The sequence below is a fragment of the Arachis duranensis genome, chromosome 5 (assembly GCF_000817695.3).
Source record: "Arachis duranensis cultivar V14167 chromosome 5, aradu.V14167.gnm2.J7QH, whole genome shotgun sequence".
In the NCBI taxonomy this organism is placed as follows: Eukaryota; Viridiplantae; Streptophyta; class Magnoliopsida; order Fabales; family Fabaceae; genus Arachis; species Arachis duranensis.
The window spans coordinates 85,122,677-85,136,699 of record NC_029776.3 but is presented as its reverse complement, the minus strand read 5'-3'; the positions used below and the strand labels follow the sequence as shown (position 1 = coordinate 85,136,699).

The following is a 14,023-nucleotide window of genomic DNA, read 5'->3' as shown; positions in this document are numbered from 1 at the left end:
AGCAACTAACCTTGCCCTTTCTGACACGTTTTGCTTGAGATGAAAGATGTGCTCCTTTGACAACAGCCGTTGAACTAGTGAAGCAACCCAAAACATTGTTACAATAAAAATAATGATTAGGATAAAGTATACATTTTGTTCCTAACATTTGCAATTTTTTTCAAAACTATACCTAACGTTTAATTTTATTCAATTTTGTCCCTAACATTTTTTATTATTTCAACTTTGTCTCTAATATTTTCGATTTATGTCAAAACTATCCTTTGAAGTTATCAATTTTGTCTCTACCATTTTACATGAAATTAACGTTCAGGGTAATTTTGACAAAATCAAAAACGTTAGGGACAAAATTTAACATAACTAAACATTAGGAGTATTTTTGAAGAAAATCAAAAACGTTAAGGACAAAATAGTTTACCCTAATGATTAACAATCAAGGAGGGGGGAAACAACTTTGGAGGTCAGCAGAAATATAGAGAAACTTACCATATGCTAACTTCTCCATGTCTACCCCTAGTTGCCGATTTGCATCTTAAGTCCCAGAGACAAAAGGATCCATCTCTTGAACCAGAGACAATAATATCTGTCATTTTGGAGATTAAAGGTAGTAAGACACATAAACAGCTAATATATCGCTTTGCAGTTGCAAACATTCCAGAGTTCTGGATGAATGAAACATTACCAGCATTATTTGGATGAGCACACATAGACTTCACACTCCCTGTGTGCCCCGTCAACACTCCAATACATTTCTTTTCTTGTACATCCCATACCTTCATCTGTAAATGTTCAACATAGTAACATTGGAAACGAAATTAGTTTGAATTGAGCTACTCATAGTACACTACATCTATTCATGGAGTTTTATGAAAGCCTAAAAACTATGGGTGCATAAGATGAACAGAAATGATGCACTTAGAATGGGGATATCTAATGCAAACTCAAGGATATGCAATGCTGTTGAGTGGATACCTAGCAAGTAGCATGGCAACAATCTATCCGAAACAAAGCAACACATTCTCAGCTCAAAAATTCATGAATTCATTCAAATTGCACATATTGTTTTAGTCAACAGTAGTAAACTAAACTGATAGCCACAAACATAATAACTTACTGTTTGATCACCAGAAGCTGTGAGTATCTGTGTGTCTTCCTGAAAAGAATTGTAAAGCATAATCTTACGAGACATTAGTACAAAGACAATTAATCAAATTAAAATTCAAAAAGAAAATGTGAATATATGACTGCATAATTGTGGGTTACCTTAATCCAACAGATATCAAACACGGCATTAAGATGAGAAACCCACTCACAGATCTTCGCTTTCTCTGAGATTAAAACAGCGTAAATTTCCCACCAAAAGTCATGCAAAATTCAAACAACGAACAAAAACAAAACAAACCTGCATTTTCTTCAAACGAGGATAATACGGAGAATTTTTTACGCGAATCAAATAAGGTTAGGTATCCATCTTCATCAGATAAAGCCAGAATGTGTGAATACTTGGGAGTCTGAAATTTGAAATAAGTAAATAATTTTGAGCCAACAAAAATTAGGGCTTTGGTCTGAATAAACAAAGTTGAGAAGGTTAGGATTAGCAATGTGGTGGTACCTTACAGAAAGAGAGGGACATGGGAATGGTACCATCTTCGCTGTGGTGAACTCCAACAGCACCGTGTTCCACGAATCCAGTGACGAATCCATCCATGTAAGGCCGTTTGCGAACTGAAAAAATCACACAATGAAAATCGTAAGGGAAAAAAAAACAAAAAAATGAAAGCTTTGAAGTGAGTGATGGAAACCTCGGAAGGAATTGAGCTCCCTTGAAGCGATTTGGGTGAAGACGGAGCTACGTTTTGTAACGTCCATCGTGATTTTGGTTGAAGGATTGAGAGAAGAGGGAAATGAGATGAAAGAAGCAATGAAATCAGAGAAGAAGAAGAAGAAGAAGAAGATGGAAGACCGAAGATGCGAACAAGTAAAAATGAAGGTTTTAGCGGGACATCAATCAATGGCGGGAAAATAAAAATACGATAAAAATATCTAACAGTAAATATGTATTTTTTTAAAAATATTTTAAAAATTAAATTTTAATGTAATTTTTTACAAAAATAATTAAAAAATGAGATAATTTTATTCTTAAAATTTATTTTTTTGTTGAGTATATATTTTTTATAATTATTTAAAATTATTATTAACTATTAAAAAAATAACAAAAGAAATATATACTTAACAAAAAAAACCAAAATTTAAGGATAAAAAAATATTTTATTTTTCTAATTATGATTGTAAAAGATGCATCAAAATTTAATCTTTAAAATATTTTTTGATAATACATATTTAATATTAAATATTTTTGTGCGTTTTTAAATTATTTAAAAATATTTTTGTCGATAACAAAATTATGATGTATTTTTTGTAAGCGACAAAATTATTTGGATACATTTCCGATGGTTTACCCATTTTCTTATTATTTTTCTCTGCTCTTGGATTTGGGCCTGAAAATAAACATCTATTACATATATCTAATTTTACAATTAAAATGTATCACATGTCACTTTCTTATTGCAATTGAAATCAAATTTTTCTCTCCAAAATTAAAGAGTCTTATCCTCCTTATGACTAATTTTACAATCAAATTGTGCTACATGTCACTCTATCATTAAAATTAAAACCAAATCTTTTTCTCCAAAATTAAAGAATTATTCTCTCATATATTATTCTATTATATATATTTCTAATTTTACAACTAAAATATGTCACATGTCACTTTCTCATTGCAATTGGAATCAAATCTTTCCCTCCAAAATTAAGAAATTCTCCTCTACTCCTTACTAATTTTACAACAAAAATGTGCCACATGTCACTCCCTCATTGTAATTGAAATTAAATCTTTCCCTCCAAAATTAAGGAGAATTTTTTCCTCCTCCATACTAATTTTACAACCAAAATATGCTACATGTCACTCTCTCATTGCAATTGAAATCAAATTTTTCCTTCCAAAATTAAAGAGTTCCCCTCCTCCTTCTTCTTTTCTCTATCTCTCTCATTCATTCAACCACTCTATCTATTTTAGACATCATTATCAATATCAATGACTAATTACTAATTTGACAATTAAAATGTGTAACATGACATTCTTTAATTGCATTAAAATTGAAATTGAAATAAACCTATATTATGTATCATATATTACTATCTAATTTAATAATCAAATGTGTCGTATGACACTCTCTTATTAAAATTAAAAAAAATATTTTTTTCTAAAATTAATAAACTCCTTTCCTAAATTCTCTCATTTAACTCTCTCTATTTTTCTATTCTCTCTACCATTTTCACTTTATATATAATTTATATTTTATATTAGTAATTTGACAAATCAAAATATGTCATCCGATATTTTGTATTACAATTAAAATATTTTTTTCCAAAATTAACAAACTCCCACTCTCACTCTTATTCTTCGTCTTTATCTTTCTCTATCTTTTCTCTCATTCTCTATTTTTTCTAACTTTTTATTCTACAAAAAACAAAATTAACAAAATAATATAATTTAAATAAAAAATAGACTTTTTCAAATAAAAATAATGACTAAAAATGTTGTTATTTGATTTTTTATTTACAGAGATCATGGTCTTCTTAACCAGAGACTTTTGTCAACCTACGATTTTTTTGTTGTAAAAGTAGTTTAAATTTATAAATCTTTTATACCATACATAATCTATACTATCAGAATAAAATAGACCGTAGTTTTAAAAAATTTATATTCTCGTAATGTTATTACGGATAAAAATACTAGTTCTTACTAATTTTACCACCAAAATGTGCCATAGGCCACATGTCATTCCCTCATTGCAATTGCAATCAAATCGTTTCCTCCAAAATTAAATAGTTCTCTCCTCCTCCTTATCCCTTTATCTATCATTCTCATTCCATTAACCACTCTATCTCTTTTATATCTCATTAACAATGAATAATTATAAATTTGATAATAAAAATATGCAATATGTATTATATTATATATTATTATCTAATTTAATAACAAAATGTGTCACATGACACTCTTATTAAATTTGAGAGAAAATATTTTCCTCCAAAATTAATAAACTTCATTCCTAAATTCTCTCATCTACTGCTCTCCCTTTTTCTATTTCTCTCTACCCTTTTCACTATATATATAATTCTGATATATTTATATATTATTATCTAATTTAATAACCAAATGTGTCACATGACATTCTCTTATCCAAATTGAGAAAAAATATCTCTTTCCAAAATTAATAAACTCCCTTCTTAAATTCTCTCATCTATCTCTCTCCTTTTTTCCATTTTTCTCTACTCTTCCCACTTTATATATAATTTGTAATTTATATTTTATATTAGTAATTTGACAAATCAAAATGTGTCATCATCTATTTTTTATTATAATTAAAATAATTTTTTTCTTTTAAAATTCACAAATTTCCTCTCTGAGTCTTTATCTTTATCTTTCTCTCTCTTTTCTCACATTTTCTATTTTTTTATCTTTTTGTTATACAAAAATAAAATTAGCAAAATAATATAATTCAAATAAAAAATATTATTATTATATACATATTTTTTAGTTTTTTTATTTAGTTTTAAATTTTTACTGTTTATTTTTTTAATTTGTATTTTTTTCAAATATTTATTAAATATAATTTAGAGAAAATACTAATGTTATGATTAAAAGTTAAAATCAATATTTAATTGTTTAAAAAAATAAATTTAAATTAATTTTATAACTATTAATATAATTTTTTTCATGCTAATATCTAATTATATTTTTATATACATAGAAAAAAATATTATTTTTATATAGCAAGTATAAAAATTAATTATTTTTATTTGTGTAACAGACTTAACATCTAATAAAAAGTATACAAGTTAAATCGTTTCAAATTTTAGATAACAAATATTAAAATTAATTATTAGTAATAAATCAAATTCTTTCACATGAAAATAATAACTACAAATCTTATTATTTGATTTTTTTATCTACGGATATCTTGATCTTCTTAGTCAATGGAGACTTTTGTCTCATGCGATCTTTTTGTAAAAATAATTTGATTTTATAAATCTTTTATGTTATAATCTATAATATAAGGACAAAATCGACACAATTTTAAAAATTTTATATTTTCATAATGTAATTACGGATAAAAATACTAGTTCATTACACTAAAGGCTTGTTTTTTTTGTGACAAAGGGCTTGTTTGAATAACTACCTTGGCGAAGACAAAAACAAGGATCACAAAAAAAAATTTAATTTGGATTGGTCAAATGGTGAACTCACTTTGCTTAAGCAAGTATCAATTATTTGAATCCCACCTTATTCATGCAACAACTTATTAAGCAACGACAGATCCTTTAATGAAGTTCAAATCTGTTATAAATTAGTCTTTGACATATCGAAATAGAGAATACCGTAGATAACAAAAAAAGCTTGTTTAATAAACTTTAAAAAAAACATTTTAAAATATTTTTTTAACAATTTGATGTTTAGATATATTATATCAAAATATTTATTATTTAATTCCTTTTTTAGACATTCTATTCATATAATTTTTGTTCAAGCAACGCAGTATTCCTTTTTAATTGTTGCGACTTTTTTTTTATTAAAATATTGTTGCGACTTCAAAGTACAGATATGCAAATAAAAATAAAGAACTTTATCAATTTACCAAAAACTAGAACCTTATCAATGTCACGAAAAACAAAAATACCTACCAAACCAAAAAACCCTTCGGACAAAAATATGAATATATTTTGGTAGTTCATCAGTCTCTTAAAAAAAAATGCAGTGCATTTGAATCCAAACTTAGGTAGCGAACTTGCCCTAACAAAAAAAAGAATTAGGTAGCGAAAAACATCATGTGAATAATCATATGTTATTAAATACATAACTCAACCTTTCCCCTTTTTTTTTCTAAGTCAGAAATTTTATTTATTGGAATAAAATGTAAATGTTTGGTCTAAATAGGATAACAAAATAAAAAAATGGCATATCACCATATGAATTAATTTAACATCTAAAGGATAATAAGATATATATTCACAGCAGAAGATTTACAGACTTGATCGTCTCATTCAGGCTATAGTTCTTTTATCATTTTTTTTTTACTGTCAATGTAATTTTAGCGTTTGTTATTAGGGGTGTTCAAATTTAATCCGATCTAAATTAAATTGTTCATCCAATTTAATCTAAATCAAAAATCGATTAAAAATTGCACTAATTTAAATTTGATTGAATTATATTTTTTGTAAATTGTTGGATTAGATTGAATTTCGGATTTACTTTTCATAATCGATTCAATCCAATCCAAACCGCACAATAGGATAGAATAGGGTTTAGACTCTACCTTAACCTTACCCGCGAGTTAAAAATTTTCTTAAAACTCTACCCTATCCTACCCGCGAGTTGAGAATCTCTCAACCCTAACCCTAAAGTTCTAAACCTTACCATACCCGATCCTACCCGCAGAAAAAAATTAAGCAAATATAAAATTCAATCATAGCAAATTTTCATACATATTAATAAAATAGAAAATAAAAAATTAAATTCAAATTAAAATAAAAAATAATAAAATATTAAAGAAATCCAACATAAAATTACAAATAATATGATCATCAACTAATTTAATGGTTTTGTTTCAAAGTTTTATAAGAGGAAGATTGTGGGTTCAACACTCACTTTTTTTACTACATATATAATTTTTACATATATATTATATAATATATTAGGGAGTGCAAGTAGGGTAGGGTATACCCTAAATCCGTACCTTACCCTATCCGCAGACAAATTCACACTGCACTCTACCCTACCCGCAGCGAGTAGGATAGACAACCCAACTAGAACGGGTTAGTCCGGGATGGGTATCCGCGGGTAGAGTATATATTGCCAGCTCTAAATGTGCTATAATAATATTATTTTATTATTATATTTAATTATATACAATTATACTTATAATATATTCAATTTGTTATACATGTTTGGATTATTCATATATTATTATTATTTAATAAATATTTTATGTTCAAAATATTATTTATTTTAACTAACCTATAATTTTATTTCTATTGTAAGTTATCGTTGGCTTTTTAAGATATTGTTAAGACTTGTTATGTCATTATTGATTATTTAAAAGTTAATGTTGAGATTTATTATATGTATTTAATTTTTTTAATTTACAAAATCGTAAATCCAATATAATTCAAACCGCTTAAAATTAGATCGATTTTTTTTTTAAAAATAATCAAATCCAAACCACAATACAAGTTCGGATCGAATGAATTTTTTTTCTATACAAAATTCGGATTCTGGCCGGAGTTTTGAGTCTCCAAATTGATTGTCACAGATCTTTTTGTTTAAATATCTCCGAGAGAAATTCTAATAGTGAATGAAAGAATTGAAATACTAGCTAATAACTAGAATTAATCGTATTATTTTTTCGATCTTTACCCCAAATTATTCAGTTCTGTCCTGTTGTTCTTTGTATTTGGAGAATAACTTGAGTTGAAAAAGTTGTTGAAATCAAATTTTCATTCTAAGTTTCATCTGTCTTGATTAATATGGCTTACTCATTGCAGTTAGTGTTATTGCTGATTAATTAATTTCTGCGTTGTTTCTTCATACATAACTCAACTTTGGGAAACAGAAAATTAAAATATATTACTTGACACATAGCATGAGCCTCCAGCTTTGACATTCATGATTCAACTGTACTTTTTTTTTCCTAAAAAAAAATAAAAAGTTGATAGTTTATTTGCTGAGGTGAACCGTGACGAAGGTTACTTTGACACATAGGTAATACTGTAATAGTTTACTTGTTTGACAGTTTGAATTAGAATTTGGTTGGAAAAACCGAAAAAATGCTTAATAATACACTTTGGGAGAATAAAAATATAAAATATGGAAGCTTTGATTATTTAAAATGTAGCAATAATTTATTCCTTTATTGCCATTTCACTCATTCTTATTGATTGGTCCAATATAACTTTAATCAAGCTTTATCAATTTATCGTTCCCTAACTTGTAACATAAGCTGATTCGAGCTCGATTCATTAATCATTTGATAAGTTAAGTTTGTAAATTAATTTTTTAAAATATATAAATTATAATTTATTGATATAGAATTATAGATTATATATTTATATTTCTATTATTTGAGCCAATTCGTGAACTTTCGATGAGTCAAACTTGAATTTAAGAAATATATTCGATTGTTAATAAATCGAACCGTAAGTCAAATTTAATTTTTGTGAATCAAACTTGAACTTGATTTAGTTCGACTTAACTCGACTCACTTCGAGCCTACTTGTAATTAAATTGTAATTCTCCAATGTTTGCAAGCTATAGTTATTATAGCTTACCATATATGCACAAGGGACAACTCTTCCCTGATTTTTTATATTTTATTTTTAATTTTATTATTATAGGAATAGTTTTAGTTTCACTACGATTTGTTTAGCCTTTTTTTCAATCTAGGTTTAGGTTCTATAGTTCTCTTTACAGAAAGCAGGCTATTATTGATAACTTCTTTTAAAATAATTATAAAATGTATCTTATTTCGACTCATTTTTTTATATAAAAAAATATTAGTATTTTTATTAAAAATAAAATTATTTGGTGTAATTACAGTAGGTAGATTTTATAGATAGAAAGTCAATATATAAGATATATGTTGAACACGTATCAATATTTTAACTAATACGTAAGATATATTTTTTGCATTTTTATAATATTGTAATACACTTTAAATATTAATATTCAACCAAAATATCATATTCATCTACGTATTAAAGATAATTTCTGTCTTATTTCTTATGCTAATTTCCATAAAATTTAAAACTACTCTTCTTTTTTTTTTTCACGTTTTGTAGTTTTTACTTCGAAGTCAATTTAAGTAAAGTTATATCGTTCATATTTTTTTATAGAATCTATATTTTATCAACTTAATCACTGAATCACAATAATATAATAACAGATAATAAAAATTATTTATACTGAATTTTACCAAAACCCGTCATCAATAAATATGTAATTGAATTTGAATTACAAATATCTTACATTAATATTTCAGTGCATAAAAAATATAACAAATAATTTTAAATTAACATAAAACTTTTAAATATAATCTATAACATTTGAATTTCTAATCCAATAGTTAACCTTTTTTAAAATAATTACACGAATTAAAAATCTTGAAACGGTGTGATATTTAATCGAATTGTTACAAATATCATCAATACATATATATTAGGGTACATATATCTTTTGTCTTTAAAATTTGTTAAAAAAAATTTTAAAAATACTTCTACATTTTATTTTGTTTGAATTTTATCTTAAAAACTTTTTATTTATATCAAATATACTCTTAACAGTTAATTCTTCAAAAAATAAAACCAACTATCAACATAAGTAACTAAAAAATAATTATCATACATTATTATTAAATTAGTTTTAAATTTTTTAAAAATTTAACCGTTAAGATTTAAGAATATATTTGATATAAACAAAAAAATTTTAAACAAAATAAAACTTATAAATATTTTTAAAATGTTTACAACAAAAAATTATATAAAGAAGCTACCTAATAATATCGTCCCATTATTGTTTTGAGCAATGTATGCCCTGACACTGACACTACTGAGAAAAAAAAGACTCTTAACTTTGCAACTTCACAATAACATGGGGTATCCTCAGAGCCTTAAATCATGGCCGTTAGAACTACACAATGGTTTTTATTTTTTTATTTTTTCAACTCCATCATCCTCTTAATTAATTTGCAACGATATGCTTAAACATTTTTTCTTCCCTCAATTTATGTTACATATATAGCACATACATTGTAGCATAAATTAAGGTAATATTTTGAGGAGTCTACAATATTGGTTGATGATGAAAGCATGTAGCTAGATCAAGGTAGGTTAAGTTTTGGAAGAAAGCTAAGGTTCATTGTACTATACTATGAGTACATCACCTTGTCCAATTAGTGTTTCAACTATATGGACCACATTTAGTTTTATTCAAACATTATGTCCTTTTTCTTTTAATACTATGTGTCTAGAACTATATATATATATATATATATATATACATATTTAATTTAACTACAGTGTATCTATGTCCTAACCTATTTCATTTTAGCCTCTTTGCATTCTTCCTAGCTATATCTTTCTTTTGCCGGTTAGTTGTCTTGTCTTTTTGCAAAACATAAAAATAGATATATATATTTTTTTTCAACTCTCAAAATAATGAAAATTGTTGTTGCATTGTTATATATATTAATTAGGTTAAAAATATAATCATTAATGTGTTTTCTCGTATCAATTCAAGTTTTTAAGATGAATGATTTTATGATATGGTATCAGAATTTTATATCTAAAAATTCTAGAGTTTGATCTTTGATAAAATAAAAAAAATGAAAAAAAATAGCATCAAATAAATAAAAGAAAAAAAAAGTCTATGTAAAAATTAAACAAATCAAAAAAATTTTTGCTCGAAAAAAAAATGTTAAAAATATAATTATTTATATTATTGTCTCCTATCAACTTAAATTTATGAAATAAGTAATTTCATGATATATTAGTTCAAGGATACTTATAAAAAATATAACTCTATCTATCAAATGATATAAAAAAAATGTTAAATACACACTAAAAAATATTTGTTATATCATCTATACGAATAATAGTTAATTTTTTTTATGTACATATAATATAATTGAAATAATATATACTATATGACCAACTCTAAAAATATGGGCATATTACATTTATATGCTCACGTTCTTATTAATTGATATCTCTAATTATTTTGTCGAAATCATCATTTTTAAGCTATTAATTAAATGAAAACTAAACACATTCTACTTTTATTTTAGCTGAAATTATAAAATATAGACTTAGAAAGTGTTTCATCTGATTCACTCCCATTCAATTTTGATATTTCTAAGAAAACTAATCCTTTTCCACAGCACAAATTAAAAGAAAAATGTTACACGTACAATTTTTTTTAAACTAAATTTAATTAAGTTGAATAATAAAATTTGGATTAGTAAAAATAATAAAAATAATTTTTATTAATATTAGATTAACTTAATTAAATTTGATTTATAAAAAATTTGTATGTTTAACATTATTTTAAATTAAAATATTATTTCCATTCATATAAATATACTCTTTGATATGTTTTTATTATTTGAATCTTCTACGATCTTATCATATATAATAATCATTGATTCTATTTGTTTTATGTCTTTATAACAGAAATATGCCCATTATTCTTAGTATAGTCATCATGAGTTTCTCAATATTTGATTATTCTCCACTGCAAAGGGTACAATACTTTTATCTTTGAATATTTTTACTTTTTTCCTTTGAAAAATGATAGTACAATCTTAATATTTAAATATGCACTTGCTGCATGGTGGAAGCAGCTCTTGCCTAATTAATCTTTTTCTTTGTATTGAACATCTAACAAAAGCAAAACATTAACTACCCACACCAATCAACATATTCACTTGTTTCCATTAAATTGCAATTTCTGGCTAAATCAAATAACACCCCATTTATTCATGAATTCAATTTTTATTTTGTTTTTCTTATTTGATATCTAAACTCTATTGTTGAAAATTGAATTTATATAATAGTTTGATTTGATAAATTTTTTTAAAGATGTGTTTGTATTTTTAAAAACACAAATTTTTTATTTTGTGTTTGACAAAGTAAAAAGACTAAGTATTTGTTTGAAAAGCTTCAAAAATAATTTTTAAATAATTTTTCAAAATCAAATTACAATTTTCTAAAAAGCTATTTAGAAGATTATAGATAAGTTAAAAAAATGACTTCTCTCGTAATAATTTTTTTATCACATTTCTTTTACAATAAGCACTTTTAAAACTAAAAATTCAAACAAAAAATAACTTATTTATAAACTACTTTTAATATAGTCATTTATTGTTTAAGCTATTTTTTCAAAAAGAACTTAATTAAGCTGTTTATCCAAACTGGGTTTAAGTATTTATACTTGTAGCTTTTAAGAGATATGAATATTTTTAAAAGCGTCTAAAGTAAAAAAATGTTGAAGTTGGTTTGTGTTTATTAAAATTAAGAGTTATGCTACATATTTAAGTCTTTTAGTAACCAAATTTAACTAAGTAGGTTCAAACCCAGCAAAAATCAGTTTCATTAGTGAAGCGTGAATACACGCTCGAACTACATGAAATGGTTCTTCTTCTATTGTTGTCACTGCATTTTTTTTTCTTTTCCTCCTTCTCTTCCTCGTCTTGGTGATTTTACATCATTATGCATTTTTTTGTTTATTTTTTTTTTGTTCTTATTAAGAGAATAAATGAGAAGGTAAAATAAGAAAGAAAAAATGAATAAGAAAAGAAGAAGAAAAAGAACAAAAAGGAAGAAGAAGAGTTTTGAGTTATCATTAAGTAATTTTGGTGCATTTTGGATTTAAATAAAGTGAAATTTTGGTCTATGTTTGTTTTAAATTGAGTTTGTTTGTGTGTCGTTATTATTAAGTAATTTTGGTGCATTCTAGTTTTAAATTTCGGTGCATTCTGGATTTAAATAAGGTACACTTTTGGTCTAAACTTGTTTTGAACTGAGTTTGTTTGTGTGTCATTATCACTAAATAGTTTTGGTGCATTCTGAATTATTTAAATAAGATGTACTTATAGTCTGAACTTGTTTTAAACTGAGTTTGCTTGTGTATCATTATCATTAAGAAATTTTGGTGCATTTTGAATTTGAACTATTATAGATATAAAAAGAAGACAACGATGATGACAATAACGATAATGAGAGGAAAAAAAATGAGGAAAAATGAGAAGGAGAAGAAAAAGGTTGTTAAAGATAGTGGTGCCTAGAGCTAAATTAGATTATAACAATTTAATTGGACTTGATTGGTTAAATGACTTAGATATAGAACTTTATTATAAAACTAAAAAGTCTGTTATAACTTTATATATTAATTAACTACAAAATTTAACTCATACTTTATATTTTTTAATTTCAAAATATATTTCAGAGTAAAGGACAAATAGGTTCCTAATCTTTTTTTTCGCGGACATTTTCGTTTTCGAAAAAGAAAAAATATATTCAAGTCCCTCACCCCAAAAAACATGGACATTTCAATCCTTCCGTTGAGTTCAGGCGTTTGGATTGGACGGAAAAGACTGACCTGGCAGAGGTGGTGCTGACCTGGCCGTTACGGAGGTCACGTGGCAGGGAGCATTTCGAAACAGGATATATAAGTCCCTAGAGACGAAAACAATGCCGTTTTTGTAACCTCCTCCAATCCTTCAAATTTCTATGCCCTTTTCTTCTTCCTTCGTCCTTTTTCCCTTCCCTTCTTCTTCCTCAGCTCCTGCCTCCATCACCGCCGCACAGCGGCGCCTCCGTCAGCCACCATCAATGCCGGCTACTCAAAAGAGAGGAAGGAGGAGGTCGCCGGTATTGATTGTGGCTGACAGAGGCGCGGCTGTGCGACGGTGATGGAGGCAGGGGCCGAGAAAGAATAATGGAAGGGACAAAGGACGAAGGAAGAAGAAAAGGGCAGAGAAATTTAAAGAATTGGGGGAGGTTACAAAAACGGCGTCGTTTTCGTCTCCAGGGACTTATATGTCCTGTTTCGAAATGCTCCCTGCCACGTTACCTCCGTAACGGCCAGGTCAGCGCTACCTCTGTCAGGTCAGACTTTTCCGTCCAGTCCAAACGCCTGAACTCAATGAAAGGATTGAAATATCAACATTTTTTGGGGGTGAGGAACTTTAATGTATTTTTCCTTTTTCGAAGACAAAAATATCCGCAAAAAAATAGGTCAGTGACTTATTTGTCATTTACTCTATATTTTATCCAACATAATTATAATACTTGTTATTCTTAAAAATTATTTTTAGTTTAATTTTATGAAATACAAATGATACAAACTTTTAAAAAATTTCATTTTAAAAAATTATTTTTATAAATTATTTTAAAAAACGTAAAA

At 26.2% G+C, this 14,023-nt stretch overlaps 1 protein-coding gene across 1 annotated transcript in view; it reads right to left on the bottom strand.

Annotated features, from left to right (window-relative positions):
* LOC107490006 (uncharacterized) overlaps positions 1–1,928 on the bottom strand; it is a 5,052-nt gene extending 3,124 nt beyond the window's left edge. The window contains exons 1-8 of the mRNA XM_052261785.1: positions 1,803–1,928; positions 1,613–1,725; positions 1,403–1,511; positions 1,264–1,328; positions 1,115–1,153; positions 683–779; positions 487–583; positions 11–74 (exon numbers count right to left, since the gene is read on the bottom strand). Coding sequence (XP_052117745.1) covers positions 11–74; positions 487–583; positions 683–779; positions 1,115–1,153; positions 1,264–1,328; positions 1,403–1,511; positions 1,613–1,725; positions 1,803–1,869 — 651 coding nt within the window. The 5' untranslated portion in view covers positions 1,870–1,928. The remainder of the gene's footprint in view (positions 1–10; positions 75–486; positions 584–682; positions 780–1,114; positions 1,154–1,263; positions 1,329–1,402; positions 1,512–1,612; positions 1,726–1,802) is intronic.
* Positions 1,929–14,023: the final 12,095 nt, after the last annotated feature.